The 19,456-nt window shown below is 40.4% G+C and overlaps 1 protein-coding gene across 1 annotated transcript in view; it reads left to right on the top strand.

Moving 5' to 3' along the window:
* The window catches only part of ntrk3 (neurotrophic receptor tyrosine kinase 3), a 175,151-nt gene that overhangs the window by 27,883 nt on the left and 127,812 nt on the right, over positions 1–19,456 (top strand). Inside the window, exons 2-3 of the mRNA XM_022744966.1 lie at positions 4,682–4,756; positions 8,041–8,112. Coding sequence (XP_022600687.1) covers positions 4,682–4,756; positions 8,041–8,112 — 147 coding nt within the window. The remainder of the gene's footprint in view (positions 1–4,681; positions 4,757–8,040; positions 8,113–19,456) is intronic.

The raw sequence follows: 19,456 nt of genomic DNA, 5'->3' as shown, positions 1-19,456 counted from the left end.
AGTAAGATGTGGGGGAAAAACCATGAAAACTACAGAGAGGTCTGACACTTAAAGCACCAGCATCACCCTGCTGGACATGTCCTATTTCAAGAAGCTAGCAAACACGAAGCTGCTAAAACTAATGCCACATGAGGCAGAGAGAGAGACACCTTCCCCCAGTTATTTAATAGTAAATAGTCAGTGTTTCATTATGAACATACATTTGAGTTGTCCACCAAAGAAAAATTACAAAATGTTTGTGCAATTGTCAGCTATAGCTCTTAGAAATAGAATCAGAATCGGCAGGTCAGACTGTCAAACACCTGATATTATAGCAGTTGCTTGCCGTCAGGGCAAGCAAGGCATCAGTGCTTGCCCAGTTAAAGCTAAAAATAGATATGAATTAGAACGATAATGAAGGGGAAGCGATATCTGTCCTTACATCTAATCTCAGAACAAAGTTCTGACCCAAAGAATCTAATGCCTGTTTGCATTCATCATGTAATTTACTGCCCTCTTGTGGTGGAGGCAGGCTATTGTCTCTGAAGCTAGTTTGACTTCCAGCCATTGAATTTATAATTTCTGTAATTTTTAAGGGTGAGACCTGTGTCCCATTGACAAACGCTTGGGCTTGTTAAGTGGAGAGGACATCAGCCTTTTTGTGGGAGTTTGCACATGCGCATTGCAGATAATCCTCGGATCTTTGACGAGTGACGATGGCTAAAGTGTGCTTGGCGGGCTTGCCTTGGCTGCGGTTGAAAAGTCAATTTTGCTTAGGACGGTTCCTAACTGAGTGAAATGACCCGGAAGTGACCCGGAAGTAATATGATTGACTGAACCCAAATCCATGAATATAGATTTCTTCTCTTTCAATATCTGTCCAGTTAGGAGTCATCTTAAAGAAAATGCATATTGAATTTATAGTTAATATCATCATCATAGTAAAATGCTTTAGCCTATAGGCCTACGTAAATGTCGTTTCACTAAATCCCCACCAATTTTGGAATACACAATGAATAATGGCTAGGAATTATTTTTTTTCCATTTAACAATTGTATAGAAATGTAAAAAGCGCCTATGTCAAGAAACTATATACTTGAGTCAGAATATAATTTATTCTGGCCTTTTTCTCAGTTCCTTGTGGTTAGAAAATGAGTATTGAGCCAAATGTTATAAATAAAGTTAGTTTAAAAAAAAGAGAAAAAAAAGGAGTCCGAGTCTCAGCACGATGGTTGTCTTTTCCCCATATGAAATGTACTTGACATCTTTTCTTAACCTCATTACGTTTTCCATCGAGGTCCAGGAAAAGTGGTTAGAAAAGGAGGTAATTTTGATTTTTCGAGCGTAGTCCAGCTATGATATTGCACGCATTACACGTAATCGCAGGCTGCAAAGTGTTAAGAGGCAGCAGTAGCAAGTAAATTAGCTAATTACTCCGAATCCTCCTCATCATCTATGTGTAATATCTGCAGTAAGTTTGTGAAGTTTGACACAATATTGTAGGAGTAGTGCAGCCTCCCTGAGGAATAGCTCAGTACGTAGGTTGTGAGCGGTGATACTGACGGCCAGAGAAGAGTAAGCTAGTTAGCAGTGTAACTGTGAACACAGTGTAATGTATGTGCACTTCAGGCTGTTCGTCAGTAGAAACATGCTTGGGACTCCTCAAGACCGAAGGTCCCGCCAACTACAGTCCCGACAAAGTACACCTGGAAAGATTAACAACCCCGAGGTTGGAAAATGCGGGACACTTGTCACTGAAGTGAGTCATTGTCAGTTAATGGTAAATATTTTTTGATGGAAGTGATTTTTAGATATGTTGCTAATACTGCCACGAAAAGGTATGTTTTAGCGCAGTCCATATTCATGACACTGGTGTAGTAAACAGCTGTTGGGTGGGGGGGATTTGCTTGCCTGTAAAAGTCACTGCATTACAGCCTAAATTATTTGACTTTTTACTGACAATAATCACACACGTTTGCCCCGAAGACCCCAACCTCACAGCGCATGAGACCCCAGTGTGTGGCTCGGACTTCCTGTGAGCTTGCCCTTTCTGCCCGTCACTGGGGCAGCGCAGCAGCACTGTGAACTAGCCCAGTGAGGGGAATCCGTCATGTCTGCTCGCAGGTCACATTAATGACTCAGCTCGCTGCCTTCACAATCAGCTGCTTTCAGTTCAACACTAATCTCAACATCAGCAGTGTTACTCTGCCACTGCGAAGCAGTTACAGCTGCCATGTGTTTTCCGGCAACACTTCCACATTTGCGCACATAAACATGCATATTGCTCGCGTGCAGTTTTCAGCTTGTAGCGCCTTCACAGTGATAGTATGAATGACTGGATATATGAATAAGTGGCTGTCCTCCGTATGAGCGAGTTTTAACACTGGTAACACTGGCAGTGTTTATTAAATCCCATAATTTCGCACTATTGATATTTTATAATTCCACTTATTTAAATGTTGGTCACCTTTGTATTCCTGTACCTCAGCTTGCTCGTTCCCCATTTTCTCCTGCATACTGTACATTTAATACTCCTTGTATGTGCTTAACTACTTCATGTATCTTGGGTTGTCCAGGATCAAAAAGCTAAGTTTAACTCATCCAGGCATTGAAGACGGACTGATATCCATTTGTGAATGCATTTTAGCTAGATGCTGCAAATGTGTAAATGCCTCTGTCGCTTCCAGATGCAAACATAAGCTTTACACTTCAGTTGTGACACCATCCTCAGGCTCTGTCACATGTGATAATGGATTAAGCAACAGAAATTACACCAAACTTGGCTGTTAAAAATTTTGTTAGGGTTACGCACTGAGATGTTGCATTTATCTGATAACTGATCAGTTTGAGCATTGAATGATCTGTGTTGCTGTGAAAGCCATTCTATGGAGATGATAAAACTTGTCTCTCTCATCATGAAAACCTTTCATCCATGTGTTTGTGTTAGTTTCTGGCTAACTAGTAATTATTGTAACTAAACTGTTAAAGTGCATAAGCTATTCATCTTCTGGTGTTTTTGGCAGTTTTAAAAGTGCAGGTGCACTACCACCACTGTCTTAACTGGAGGGGAGCAGACCATGATTTGCATGTATCCTGGTAAAACAAAGACAGGCTGCAATGAGATTTTTAATGGAAATACTCATATGTGCACTGTATATATTTATTTGTCTGGACACACTTGAAATGACAATTGTTAATTGGGTGCCAACATTGTTTCCTAGAAACTGAAGCTTTTTGTTGACAAGATGACTATGCAAGCGAAAGTGTATCAGAGCAGCAGTAAACTAATATGAAAGCAGGCCAGCAGGGGGGAGGGAACAATCGAATCTGGTTTGGATTAAAGCAAACAAACCCAATGCAAAAACCGGGTACCCCTGCACAAATGTTGTTTGCACTTAGTTTGGATCTCCCAAACCATTTGGCAAATCCAACCTGAGTTTCCTGTGCTTCAGCTCACATTACAATCAAAACCGCTGATGGTATTCTCAATGTAATCAGAAATTTAAAATTCATTTTCTGGAAAAAAACATCCATAGACAGCTCCACTTATGTTCTCCCACCTGCCAGCCTTCAGAAAAAAAAGGGTAACTCAGCAGCCTCTAATAAAGTCATGCACGGCAGGGTTCTGGTAGTGCTGGTTACAATTGGCAGACCTATCTCCTTCTCTCCACCGGAAGCAGGTGATGCACCCAGAGTGCAGCGCTCAAATAAACAAAATGTCTCAGGTGCTGCCTCATTTCTGTACACCAGATGCACAAGAGCCAAAGGATGAAAAAAAAAGAAAACAATTGCAGAATTGTTTTTCCTGCTGTTGCCATAAATCACAAACTGTTATCTGGTCACAGAACTCATACTAAGTGATGAAATCTAAGTGCAATTCCAATATTAGGCTCAGACCGCAGGACTGGCCTTTATGTGAAAGGATATGTGCGCATGTGTCTCTATGTACTGCATGTCTAAACTGTATATGAATGCATAGGTTTGCATTATAGCACCTTTCAAACGAACAGTTGTCACCCTGCCATGTAGGAAAACCTCTGCATGTATCTCACTGATTATTGTGTTCATGGTTTGAAATTTGACATTTAGGATGAAGTTCCCTTTAGCATTTAATCATATTTTACTTTTCCAAAACAAAGCAATAAAGCCTTTGCCATGTCCTCTGCTACATCTTCTCATTTCCCTGGCTTAATTGAAACGGGTGTGCCCTGTGTGTGTGTGTGTGTGTGTGTGTGTGTGTCGCTAGTTTTATTTCCAAACCATAACAAACAAATCATTTACAGATGCTCTTTTTCCTAAAGCTAATTTAAAGATGCCAGCTTTACTTCTTTTATCCCATCACACAGACAGAGTTTTCCCTAGGAGTCTGATAGTATTAGTAGAAGTAAAGTCATCTGCAGTATTTATTTGCTCTGTCCCCTCAAACTTCCCTTCACATAGATTAAGCTTCAGAAGCTGCCTCTTGGCAATTAAATCTATCAGAGGGCAGCAGAGAGCGCTCTGTCAGAACTGTTCCAATAATTGCAGTTTAAATGAATATGGATTCAAAAACTTTGACAACACACAGCCAGTTATTTTCCAATTTGGGACTGGAAAAAAAAAAAAAAAGTTTTCTCCCGTCATGTCTCCTGGTTTTTGTTTTCCTTTCTCCTCGGATTAACAGGAATCTCTTATTTACTATTCTCTTTCTTTCTGTTTACAGACACATAGAGAACTGGACAGGATTGCAGACTCTGAGAGACGTTGATATGGAGCTCTACACTGGACTACAGAGACTGTGAGTGTTGATGCTGTTATCTGGCGGGGAGTGAGGGGAGACAGACGCAGTCGCAGACACTTCACTGTTTTTCAGGGCTGCTGTGTTTCAGATTTGGACAAGGACAGTGGAACCTGTACCGCTGTTAATCCCAGTTTTCCATCAGGTTGCCTGTCTCCTCAATGCAGAGAGGCCGATGGTTTTCTCCCAGACGAGAACACAAGTGACTGCAGCTGCAGCATTACCAGTAACGTACTGGGAGCTAATGTCTATACTTGTCTGAATGTGACTCAATCCAGACTAATTCTCAGAGGAGAATATAGAAGCGCGACTGAAGGTTGTGTTTCTGATCCTAAAACAAGCTGATGTTTAAACAAGCTTTTAATTCTTGAAAGTCACACACCGGTGGAACATCCTCTTCGCTTTGCTTAGCCGCTGATCAAATAATGCTAAAAAGCAGCAGGGAAAATTGAATTAGGCCCCTGCTGTAGCTTTGTGACTTTTTTTTAATTCTCATTTCTTCACTTCTTAAAGCAATGTTACGCTCCTTTCCTGCTTTGCTACCCTGCACGATGAGGCCACATCCTTTACATTCCTCTCGCCCCTGCTGCTCCTCCCTCAGGCGCTGCCTATGACCCCCTCTTCCTCCTCACTTGTTTTTTTTCTCTCTGCAGACAACCGTATTCTCCTTTGCCCTCCAAAGTCAGAGCTGGCCTCTCCCCTGATCCCCTTGATCCCTCATCAGGGAGGCCAAGTGCAATATCTCCACCACTAAATTAGCATTTTTCTCATTACCACCACCTCTTCCCAGGAAAGGCTGTTACCTCATGTGATGCTGTCTTGTGGGGCTGTTAGCGGTATGGAGGGATGAGTGAGAAAAAGTTACTCTAGGATACTTTACATAACCTCATTTTACAGTTTACCCCCCCTCCATCTGAATTTGAATGAAATGAAAAAACAAAATGGACTTATTAAATGTGTTATATAACTCTACATCTCCAGAATAAGAAGCTGACTGCATCCCTCACCTGTTTATTGTTATATTCTTGTAACATACTGCATGCAATATCCAGCCATCCATCCACCTGGACAGGTTGTCAGTCTATCACAGGGCCGGCATATAGACTCAACCAACCATTCATGCTCATATTCACATCTGTGGGGAATTTAGAGTAACCTAAACCTGCATGGGTTTGGACAATGGGAGACAACAACATGCAAACTGAACACAGAAAGACCCCACCCCGGCCAAACTTTGGTTTAAACCTGAACCATTCTGCTGTGAGGCGACAGCACTAACCACTGTATCACTTTGCTATCCACATATGCTGCAGTTTCATGACTTTTACTGTATTCAGCTACCTTCAAAGGTAAAGCTGGTGATATTGTATTTTTTCTTCTTCTTAACAAATACCACGGAGAGACCAATACCCACAGTGCATTGTCCATGACTCAGTATGTCCCCAGCCTTTCAGAATCAGAAGTGGCCAAGTAGGTTTTCACATATGAGGGATTTTCTCTGATGTTTTGGTGCATAAGAAGAAGAAATGGTAAGAAAGATGAAGCAAAGCAAGTACTACATGTCAGCTTGAATATAAATAGAAACATCTTACAATAAAATATTTACAATAAAAATGTGAAAAAATATTATAAAAAATATAAATATATACATAATAATACAAATATGTAAAATGTCCGATGATATATAATAATTCAATAATAAAAAAAATTCTGGGGCCCCACTGGTTCCTACTGAGAACATATATCTTTAAAAGCAGGTCACATATAAATTCTTTATTATCTTATGTATTATCTTATTATTATTATATTTTTACTTTGGAGCATTAATTTGGGACTTTTTTCAGCTGCGGCTTAATACACATTTAGTGTCTTAATGTATTGGGAGCTTTTACAGCAGCCGGATGCTGTATGTGGGATTAAATCAAAATACATGACGTGTGTTCATGGCAACGAGGGAGTAGGGTATGGAGCAATGCAACTCTATGGCAGGCAGGAATAAGATTTGATCAAATAATTGCCAGTTTTGGTCTCTTAATGGGGTTTTTTAACAAGGAAAATTCCGAATATAACCATGACATGACATTATTTAGGTGCATCACTGTGCTAACATGTGATAAAATTTGAACATCGACATGTTCAAGTAGATTGTAGATGTCTTTCATGCGGTGGATATGCGGTGGTTCTGGTCAATAGCTGTGGCCTTTCAGTTGGTTCTTTTTTTACGAAAACTAATTTTTAGATACAGTATGTTGCTAATAGATCAAAAATAATTATTGTTCCATCTCCTTTTGCTAAATGTGTCTCCAATACTTGTTTAAGGCCTCACATTAAATTCAGCAACAATTAAATCACCGCTGTTTGCAGAGATGATTGTGTGGATAATTGTCATTACTGTTGTCATCACTGCTGGGAGGATTATAAGCAAATTTCAATGTCATCCTCGACTGTTGTTGTGATAATTTCTGGGGAGTGAAATTATCGTTGTTCATTTTTCTGGGGAAGCCATTAAAAGGTTCCAAAGGACCCCAAAAAACCCTCTCAAGGATCCTTGGAGGCCCCAGAGCCCCACTCTGGGAACTTCTTGGTGATGAAATGCCACATCCCAGTCAAACACCACAGTAGTGTGATCTGACATCTAGAAGGTAATTGGCACCAACAGCTGGCTATAATCAGCACACTGCGTTATGAGGCGCTCGCTGATGATGTCAATGACTTCTTTGGAGAGAGACATCTGTGATTACAAGATTAGAAGTCATTACCATTGTAGCCCAGAACAGAGGTTCCCAAACTGGGGCATTGGGATTTCCAGGACTCCTTCAGTGGATTCCATGGGGTCCCCAGCAAAATGAGGATTTGTTTAATTTCACAGTTATTTCACCCTGTACAAGTTAACACAATGAGGGAACATGCGAGAATGCACTCTCACTTTACAGACATGCAAGTTCACAAATATTTCATCAACTTCCATGAAAGATTGAGTGGACAGATAATTGTGACTCATTCTACAAGAGTACCATTTTTATTTAAACTAGTTTATCTGCAGTTTATCCCAAATGACAAAACATTTTCAAAGGAGCAGAGAAGACCAAGCAGAATGAAATGCACCAAGAAAAAAGAAGTGACAGAGAAAAATATTCAACATGGCCTTGATACTGTTATGTGATCATTTCACTGTGATACTGTGTGCCCATATTTGTACGTGCCCCGGCTATGAAGAAAATAAATGTTTTTGTTTTGGTGGTTTCTTCACCGTTTCATCTGTATTTTATCATTTTTCGTTTCAGAACTATCATGAATTGCAACCTGCGGGTGATCCAGGCTCGAGCGTTCGCTCAGAACCCACACCTACGCTACATGTGAGTAAATATTCTATCTTTGACAACCATGTTTCCTGCGCCTTCAAAAGATTTCTTATAATCTGTGATGCTTGACAGCTTGTAGTATATGGCTAAAGGTAAGTTAGTGTTGAGCACAAGTTGATGCAGTTGATAGAGGGTGACTTCTGGGAAATTGTGGCATCGCTATTACTGTCGCAACAGCCGCACATCTTAAATGAGACATCCATTATTTGCCTTGGATAATTGGATTCCTACCTGCCCTGCTTCTTTGTGCTTCAGTAGAGCAACATGCAGAAGACGCACTTCCATTTACTCTGCACTCGCCAAATGGACAATTTGTGCAGGAGGCTGAGCATCAGAGAGCTGGGCGAAGACCAAAGTAATTTCTTTAACAAAGGCTGATGTGTCACCATATGACAGCCTGTTATTCCCCAATTTTCCAGGAGTAAACATGGTGAGGAACTCAGTGACAGTCTTTTACCTGAACACACTGCCATTTGCAATTTCCAGTTCTCGACTGAAAGGCAGCTTGGTCTCTCTTTTCTTCTGCGGATGACTGCTGTTGGGCTTAAATCTGTGCACCTTGCACTGTGTGTGCGCTTGTGTGTGTGTGTTTGTGTGTGTGTGTATGTGTGAGGGAAAGAGAGAGAATAAGTAGTAGTTCATAAAGCGAATGCAACAGTAACATGCAGTATTTGTCATCTGAGAGCTTAATCTTGCTTGTTAGTGAGACAAAAGATGCTCTCATTGTCAAATGTATGTTGTTATAAGCTTCCTTTTGGGTGTCTGAGTATTTGTGCATGTCCCTGGGTGCACACACTTTAAAAACAGAGGTTGCTATTGCTTGTCTCTTCATTTAGTTGGTTGATAGATAGGTTGGTAGAACTAATTGAGTTCAACAACATTATTTGAAAGTTACTTTAAAACTGCCTTCCCTTTAATTTTGTCTCCAGAAGATGTTTTTGCTTTCACAAGACTGAAAACAAATAAATGATTGTAACCCTCTCACCCCTTCTTCCCATCCTATTACTAAACATAATTGCTGTGCAGAGGTAGGGAACTTAAAATGGTACAAAACATATCAAAGATGTAAGAAAAGATCACATGGATGGGCAATGTTTTCTCTCTTTAAAGGTCCCATACAGTGTACACTGACATTAAGTTTAGATTCAGGCTAAAAATGCAGGTTTACAAATAGAAAAGGTCCATTGAGTGAGTTTTAGTGGATATAGCCAGTGAGAGCACCACCTCAGACGTTCCATGACAGGCCTCTTTTGTGGTCGTGTTAATGCAAGTGGATGGTTGCTAGGTGACACTGAGGATGATGATGTTGTCAAAGAAGATTAATTATTATGCCTAAGCTTAGCCTCAGAAGGCTGACCTCATTGATGGCTATGTCAGACAGGTCTGCTCAAAGACTGGCCCATCAGTCGCTCAACCGGTTGCTCTTTTGTGAGGAGAATTGAAGCTGTTCTCCTGATCACATGTTCAGGCCGACACAGGCTCAATCACACACTATAAATATATCACCGATCCCAAGTGCTGTAAACCTGATGACTGTAATTAACACCAACGCTGGTTATACTCTCTTTTCAATTAACGTTCCTCTGCTCTGTGTTAAATACATATCAGGCATGGAACTGTATGTATCACATTACGTATTGTGTTACATACCTTGACTTCACAATTCACTTAAAGCCTCCCCAGTGACTGTCCGATCGCAGGTTAGCAACTGTAACTATGCACAGCAGGCCTGTCAGTCTTTAGATTCTCTGCATGGGACTTAAGTGACAGTGATACTCTGTATAACAATAGTGTGACCATATTTTAAAACCCCAAACCCTACACTATGTTCATGCACGCTTCTGTGCACAGGTGTACATGCACAATAGTTGTCTTCCTTTTCACACCATGGACCACCATGGTGTCTCAGCAAAAGAGTCTCCGATTGTTTCTTCAAGAAATTTAAAATAACAAGAACTGCACTGGTAACCTTTTGTGACAGAGCCGCAAGTGTCATAACACTGCAACGGCAGTGTTTCCCAGTGTTTGTTTCCCTCCAGCTATACTGCCACTGAGCTATACTGGCTCAGGTCAGTAAGGGTTGATTATTGTAATTGGCCACTGAGCCCACTCCTGGTACCTGGATTGACAGAGAGGGCTGGTGTTTCTTTTGCCTGCCAGAAACTTTATGGATCTTATGAAGGTCCACCTGGCCACTGATCTGGCAGGATTTCTCCCAGTGCTCCCGATGGCCAGTCTGACTATGACACATGGTCCGTTGTCAAAGAGAGAAACAACGGGGCAAGGATGGGCTGAGCAGTCCATGCGCCGCACACAGCTCTTAAGCAACAAAAAAAAAAAATATTAGAGGTCTTTTATGTAAATATGAGAAATGTAAAGTTTTTTGGCTCATTATGAAACAAATCACATCGATCTAGGTAATTAATGGGAAACACTGTCACAGCCTTGATAACGACATGCAGTACATTGTTTATGTTAAGGTAAGGCTAACATTAGCAGCTCTGCCTGCTCTGGATTTGGGGACATTTTTACCAGCAAACCCAACCAAATTCACTGTCTGATACAGCGTTACTTTTGCTAAAAACATCAGTTAGTCCTCCTCCTTTAAAGCTTTTCTGTTGTAACATTAAAATTATAACATAAAACACGAAGAATAAAGCATGAATCTAACCTTTAGCTTTTCCAAGTAAGCAAGGCAGCTAAAAGAAGCTAGGTTAAAATGAAATAACAGTCAGATTTTTCTTATCTACTTAAAATACCAGGACTAAGTAATTGCAATCCACAAACAATATTGTTTCTTTATTGTCATGCTCTCAGCACGAAACAATGACGCTTTGTTTGGAACAAACAGCTTTAATCTTTTAGTGTGATATCACGTAGCCATCAAGTGCATATTTAGAGCCATATACAGGATTTTCATTTCATAGCGAGTCAGCTTGAAACATGAAAAAGTCAGCTACAGGCAGCCGTTTAACTGACTCATGAAGATAATATTAGCTACATTACATAGCTAGCAACAGCTGATAAAATATACTGGCGACAGTTATCATTTCAACCGCCAAAATCCACAGTCCCCGGCTTGAAACGAGGAGCCTGCTATTTTCTACGTCTGTCTAACATCAAACACCCAAAGTACAAACAAAAGTACAGCTCACAAGCTCTACCAGGCTGGATTTCTGACTAAAACATCTGCCTGGTTCATGAGAAATAAATCCAGCTATATTTAATATCCTTTTTGTAGCCCTGTTTATTTTCCTAGAAACTCTTATCAAAGCATCAGTGCTGTCACCGTGAGATGACCCTTATGGGCCCACTATATTTTATTTGAGCCCAAAATAAACCTAATTACTGCGTACAATAGCCTGACACAGTACTTTATTCTGATCAGCAGGATATTGATAAATAGAGGAGATGCAGAGATTTAATCCAATATGTTCAGTAACCCTGTATCCTGCTGCTCCTCGAGTAAGACGCAGAATTTCTTGTTTTCTGTTAAGACAAATCAGATGAGAATATCAGCTGAATTAAAGTCAAATGCAATTCAAAGCTCCAGACTGTGATAAACTCTCCAGTAAATCCATGTATCACACATGACACAAATATTTGGAAAACACTTTAAATTAATATGCTTGCAAGATGTAAACAGGACATCAACAAATTGTCATAATATTTACATTTTAAACATTTAGCGAATGCGAAGTCATTTTCAATTAGTGTAACAGTAAAGTGAACCACACTAACGGTGAATGCCAGTGCAGCAGCTAGGGGTCAGAGTCAGAGGTCACTGCACCAAGACAGTAAACTATGCATGATGCCAAAATGGATGATGGATGGAAGCAACGTGACTGAGTAGGAAATAAGAGTTTGTGAGGAAAATAACAGTTTAAAGGAAAGTAAAAACAGGAAGGAAAGGAAAGGACAGGGAAAATGAGGCTGGATGGATTGAATTATTTCTCTGGCATCATGAATTATCTCACTGCCTCATCTTCACCATACATTGCTGTCATGCTGTTCAGTTGTTCAAACCTTAGAAATCTGTGTAATCGCTTTGCCTCTGTAGGGTCAGGAAAATATGTTTGCTCACTTTAAGTGTAAATTACTGGCACAAGTTTGCAACCAAATTATCAAAATTCATGTGAAAACTTTTTTCTAGTGGACCAATTGAAAAATATCTCTGTGGGATATCTGGCTTAAAAAAGACCACTCATCAAGTAAACATATTACTGTGTTTGTCTCAGTGGCGCTGGAGACTCAGCAGCAAATCCCATCCCAGCAGTTGTTATGGCTGCATGGAGAAACTGATGAAACAGCCTTGAACCTCTTAAGTACCATTAGGGGACATTAAAGGAACAATCAGTAATATTTTGCACTGTCGCTGCAGAAAATGACCATACAGTACGTCTACAGTAACATCAGTGGCTGCTGTGATTTCAAGACTTTCAAGACTTTAAAGACTAAACGTTCTTGTCTTGAGTCCATGTTTCATTTCATGCATGTCCAACCTCTGCTCCCTGCACAACCCTGAATGTGTGCCACCAAAATATGATCAGTTTTATTTGCTCATGTGTGGAAGAACATACAGTGGTCAGACAACAAAGAAAAATAGTTACCTTGGCAGTTCTAGCTATATCTTAATTTTAGACCTCAAAATAAAATAATTTACATTTTTGTGGGCTGTTTTCCAGTATTTGCTGTGGCACTAATGGGATGGTGAAGCAGTTTGGTCAGAGACATTAGGCTGGAGGAGGAAACAAGTTTGCCATGTTGTAGTTTTTTCCATTGACACAATGGATATTTTGTAATGCAATATGTACTTCAGTATATAATGCTGTGTGTTGTATTTTTACCTCAAAGAACCAGTATAGAAAATGCATGTATGTGGACAGAAAGTAACATCTGCAATGCAAGCAATGATTTTATTAAGACTACAGTATAACAGACAGTGTAATTTTTGCAACTGAACTAACTATTAGAGGGAGTTTGGACTGGATACACTGGTTGTGGCCTTATTACTTCGCTGTGGCTTCAGGCTTGGCCCATGTGCCATAGAAGCAACTCATTTTAGTGTGTCTGAGTGAGTGGTTGTAATATCTTCTTAATGTTGCTGTTTAGCAAAGTAGAGATGCACCGATTGATCGGCTGCCGATTGGAAACTTGGATTGGAAATTGGTTTTCAGATGGCTTTCAGTCACAGAAAAATACATTGATAAATATTACATTAGACTATATTATATTCAGTTGAATGATCAAAAAAACTGATATGAACTGTGTGTGAACCATCATAGAAAGGTAAAACAACCAGACCAAATACTTTGTTAAACCTTTAAAAGTCTCCTTCAATTTTTGCTATGGTGGAGTACCTCTGAAGATCTTTGGTAGCCTCAACTGTCATTGTGTTGGAAATAGACTCATTTTTTCTGATTGGCAATAGGAGTTTATTCTTACCTGGTGAATGTGATGGTGGACAAGAGCTATTGTGAAATGCATTTAGACAATAGTAATGTGAAGGCTTTAATCTCTCTCACACACACACTCACACACACACACACATACACACACACACACACACACACACACACACACACACCTCTTACATCCTGCATTTCCACCAAACTAAATGATTATTGTTTATTACCCATTGTGGCTCTGTTCAAACTGTTACTGTGTAACACTTCCACTTACACAGTTGACCTTGCTGTACTTGGTCAGACAGGCAGAGGACATTTGGCCACACCAAGCAGGATTGTGTCCCAGCAGGTTAAAATGCACCACTTTCATTTGCTGTAGGTGAGAACATCCACATATACAGTATTTTCACTGTGATAACCATGTGTGCACTTTACCTTTCACCCTTTATGTAACCTGACCCACTTCACTGGGAACTTGATGCCTGTGCGTGTGGCTTGGACCTTAAAGGCGTACCACATTGGCCTGAGACGGCCAGAATATAAGGCTTGTATAAGATGAAGAAAGAATCTTCATACCCGAAATAGTACACGGACGTAAATGGACTGCAAAATGGACTGCATTTATATACCATTTTTCTAGTCTATCAACCACTCAAAGCACTGCACGATGTATGTCTCATTCACACATTGATGGCGTGGCATTAGGAGCAGGTGGGGGTCCACTGTCTTGCTCACGGACACGTTGACATGCTCTCTGGAGGAGCTGAGGATCAAACCAGGAACCTTCCTATTACTAGACAACCGCTCTACCTCTCGAGATTCCAGTGTTATTTTCAGTATATACTGGTTGTGACCTCTAAATGTATTGTGCATATTAAGTATTTGGAGTTTTCGAGTATTGGCTGCTGCTATCAAGTGGAAGTAAAACAATAGGCTTCATCATTCTCTTTATCATGACATTCTGTGACAGTGGTAACTCTTGGCTGATTGACAGATGATCTGGTGATTAGATTAGCATAGCATAAAGATTAGGAGAAGGGTTGAAATAATAAGCCTGTCTCTGTCCAAAGATTAAAGAAAATCTGTCTACCATAGACTGTAAAGACTATAGACTGCACGTAGCCTCTGTCACATCACCCATAGGTTTCTGGAGCAGAGACTTCGGTGCATGCCAGCATACCCTCACCCACCTGTCACTCAAAAAGGCCACAATTATTCGTGACTCGAAGACTTAATAAAATTTAAATGGCTGAGTTAAATAAAAATCCACACCCCGTACAGTTGTCATAAAGGGAAGAAATTTGCTTTATGACTGAAACAGTTTTTTTTGTACCAGGCTGTAAACATGTTCATTTCTGCTGTAAAGTTAGGCATTTTAACATGACAGGCTGTGGGGATTGACTCGCTTTTGGAGCCAGCCTCAAGTGGTCATTCAAGGATGTGCAGTGTTTGGAACGTTTCTGTCGGCTTTATTTTTCAGTCATGGAGGTTGCTGCTCGCTGTTTAACAGCACCTTTAAAGCTCACTGATAAACATGTTATATCTTATAAATTTAAACAAAGAAAAAAAAAAAACTTTCTTTCTTTTGTACTTTATTTTCACAAGCAAGTTCTAAAATGTTAATTATTGAGCTTTAAAGTTTTTGTGGAGTTGTATTTTTTCTAGCTAGCAGTTTTCCCCTTTTTCCAGTCTTTGTGCTGAGCTAAGCTAACTGGCCGATGGCTCTGTTTATCAATGTTGCCATCTAATCTATGAAAGAAACTATATTTAACCAAAATACTGAACTATTCCATAACACTTGCAACTCACGTTTGACTTGTACCTCTGATTAACACTTACAACAATAGTTGACTGCTTGCTAGGTTGAGACCTGTTAGTGTGATTTCGACAATCACTTCCTGTTCTGCTATTTCCTTTGATCCCTCCATGAGTTAATCTCACACACATTTAACTGGCACACAAAGCACCATATGCAAATGAAATCTATCAACAAAGGCTCCACTACAAGGTCTTCGGCTTTCAACTCATTCCTGCCACCGCTGGGTCCAGTTTTCTATTTGATGCTGCTGGTCGGCCCGGCGTTGTGCGCCATGCTTGTCCCCGCCTGTGTCAAATTAAAGGTCAGTGTCTGGATAGTGAGGCAACTCTCCTCTTCATTCCAGTGCAGCCGAGGGAGAGGCCCAATAAATCTGGAGGGAACGTTGTCACCGGGGACTCTGAAAGGTCACTCCCCACAGGGAGAGGGAAGTGGAGAGAGACTCTCTCATTAAATCTTCCCAGCTACGTTTTTTTTTTTTTTTTTGTGTTTTTTTCTTAAATGTCATTTTTATACTCGGGTCAGCTGGCCAGCTAGCCTGAGACCACCTTTAATTAGAAGTCTGATTATTCTCTGTTTACCTTGTCAAGGTTTAATCTCCCAGCTTTCTCTTTTTTAAAATAGACTTACTTTTTCCCTCTGTCTTTTTTTATAGCTAGGTTTTCAGGTAGCCTATTCACTTCAGGTGGTGGCTGACTGGGAGATGAAGCAGTTACGCAGATGACACCTGCAGTCTCTGTAATGTTCCACCTGGCGCTTCCACGGGCGTATAAAAATAGAGCAGTGATCTCCAAGGTGTAAATGAATGCTAAACCCTGATATACTGTCTGTGTCAAGCACCGAACATTCTCACTGAAGGCGGTTAGCTGTTGCTCTTACCCAGAGAGAGCAGGTAGGTTGCACAGTAATGCTGTGGGTCATCTCATCCAAAAAGAGCGCTGTCTTGACTCATCGGCTCTTGACAGGACTGAACTTGTGACCTTTTTTCAATGACACAAGATCTGCAATTATGATGTTAGCCTGACTAATGTAGACAGGTGAATTGTCAAGTGTCTATGCAATGTTTCCTTTTACCAGGCCTCAAAGAAAAGCAAGCTTAGTTAACCCCTGTCAAATCATTGTTAAAAATAGTCTGATAATAACGTAGCCCTTAATTGTTGTATGAAACAAAATGAAGGTAGCAGTTGCCTGGTAGTTAGAGAAGTGGACTGTCTGGAGAGTTGCCATTTTCAAACCTAGACAAGCTGGTGAAATTATGGAGGAAGTAAAGAGACAGATTTTCTCTTAACCTACGCAAGTACATCATTGGAGATGCTCAGTAATAGTATGAATATGATTCAAGGTGCAGTCAGTGCTCAAGTTATAGTTTCTAAAAAAGATATAGTGACAGCTTTAGAGGCTTTATTAACAAGTAACTTACCTGCCATTACTGGAGCTGTTTCAATCTATCTCTGCATATGTTGCAGTGTTTACTTTCATTCACAATGTGTGAGTGTAGATATGAACAAAGGCTTGTTTGGCCATTTTATGATAAAGACCTTTTGGGGTACACATGTAGAGCTGCAAACATAAGTCATAAGTTCTGACAGTTTAAAGCGATGGTCTTTTTTGATGCATATCACACATGAACGTCTCTTTGAAGAAGGTAATTACACTTCCTGAAATCAGAATCAGAATCTGTGTGATTAATTAATGCCAACCATGTAAATGTTAGATAACAGAAAAAGCAGAACTATGTCATTGAAATATATCTAGTACTACGTAGGGCATAAATATCGATATAGATTAATATGGAAATTTCTATCGTGATAACAGTTTTGGCCATATCGCCCAGCCCTACAACTACGTTTACTTCACTATGAAATCTATGACTAATCTACCAAGAGGAAAACATTTCTATCTGCGTTTGGATTTCTAATATTATAGCAATACAGAGTACATTAAAATAGCTATTCAGCTGTTTGCAGAGTTATAATAATGAAGCCATTATTGTGTGCTACCTAAAATGTTCTGCTTCTGTGGGAGTCATTGCATGACTTTTGATCTCTAAGAAATGCACATGCTGTTTATTTCTCCCTTTCCTGTCCTTTCTTAATTTAGCATGGCTCTGGAGGAGGACCTCCTCCTAGAATCCATCATTGAATCAACAGTAATTCAGCTGAGATCCGACTCTAACGGTTCCTGCCCACTGTGCTCTGTGTGGGCGCATTCCTGCTTTCTGAGTGTGTTAAATTGGAAGTTGGCGTTCCTCTGTGGCTCAAGGTTGCATGGACCTGATTCCCTCCCACAGACCGGCCTGCCGCTCTGCTCGGCTGGGGTTGAAGCCCTTTGACTGTGGGAGATAGCTGATGGGGAGGTGAAGGGTACTTCAGGATCTCCCTCTAACATTAGATTTAGTAGTAGACCGCCCCCGCCATTTTTCAAAACCTCACCACCCACAATGCACCACATGAAATCACTCCTCGGTGTGGGAAACAGGCCATGGGTTGCATTGTTACTGTGCCAGCTGCTGTGTTGCTACAGTAGGTGAACTAAACTGGTGTTTGATAAGGCACACTGCTTGGTTTCTCCAGTTGGCATTCTGGAGGAGTGGGGGTAATGTTCAGTATGGAGAGGGACTTTGTCATAAAAAAAAAAAAAAGAAATAAATAATAATAAAAAAAAGGCTCAGCTCAACAACAGGGAATAACACATTAGACGCGCCAGTTAAACAGGGCATATAGTAAGGCATTTCCCAGATGTTGAGGTTTGGGAGAGCAAACAAGCAGTTCAAATTGAATCAGCACATTCATAAATTCATAGTGAGTTCAAATTTACATTCCGTCCTCATGCTTGGTTGCTTGGATGTGCATGTGGTTAATCTCACTGTAAACACAAACACGGAGGCTTGCCACCCTCTGATAGTGGTGTCATGGAGCATGGTATCTGCTGGCTGTGTGGACTGCAGGGAAAAACGCTCCACTGCTCACCGGCTGACTATCTGCCACGGCACAACCACTGGGACACTCGCCGCTTGTGAATGGAGTGCATAAGTCCACCCTCTCTGTCTATACTGGCCGTATTTATCTATAGAATGAGCTCTGTGGTCAGGCTTAGATTAGACAGGCTGATGTTGACGGAGTACGGTTCAGAATACAACATATAGACAAGTAACTGTGTGCTCTGTCAAACAGAAAGGCATGTCAGATGAGTCAAAGGGCCTGTCTACAGGCTGTTGACTCACTAAAAGACATGCCCACTCCAATCCATAAAGCTCAAATTCTGCTTTGTGTCTGTATAGCCATGAGGGTCAGCATGACGAATCTCTGCTGTCTGCTCTGCTGTCTGTGCTGTCTGAATCCATTTTTGGTATATATCAGGGCCTTAGAGGATAAGACTGATAATATTCTATATTTTACTAGTTGTCCAAAAACTACTAAAGAGGCATCAGCGAGCCACACTGTTGTACAGAGTGACATGTCTTTATTTGGATGTGTTCTGTTAATTTTGAGTCGATCCCATTTTCACTGTCCTGCTGCCTTAAATTCATATTAGAGAACTGAATGTGGATTCATCCACAGCTAAAAATAGTTCCCAACAAATGCATTATTTACTCCTGTTTAAGAAATGTTGTTTGTGGTGGCGTTTTTGGAAATTACTTAGCCTGCTTTGACTTGACATATTAGTCCTCTTAGTAGAAATTGTAGCATCTTAAAGTTACGTTTCTTCCTGTTTTGACATTGACATTGTCACCGTTTGTTTCACAGTCACTCCAGCATTCTTGTTGTGTTGGGGTTGTGTTCCACTCTCAGACACTTCAGGATTTAGCTTTTTTAACCAAATGAAGTTAAAAGAAACTGATAACTTCTCATTTAGATGAAGGAATTTTGTACTCTTATTCTTACCATATACAGCTAACTTAGGCTGATCAAACACTGTGGGCTCAGGATCAAGTTAATGAGTGACTGTTAAATGAAGTCAAACATCTATCAGGCTAAAGAGACCAAAATGTTTTCTCTGTAGTTGTTAAGTCTAAAAGACAACCCCAACAAGTTTTCTCTGTTTCAACTATTTCCACTGTTAATGGATAAAACTTGAATCTTGGTTTTCTTTCTATTGGTTTTGGCGTTGTATT

The sequence above is a fragment of the Seriola dumerili genome, unplaced genomic scaffold (assembly GCF_002260705.1).
Source record: "Seriola dumerili isolate Sdu_G_001 unplaced genomic scaffold, Sdu_1.0 BDQW01000003.1, whole genome shotgun sequence".
NCBI classification, from domain to species: Eukaryota; Metazoa; Chordata; class Actinopteri; order Carangiformes; family Carangidae; genus Seriola; species Seriola dumerili.
Note: the sequence above shows the minus strand (reverse complement) of the source record. Positions and strands in the feature narration are given on the sequence as shown.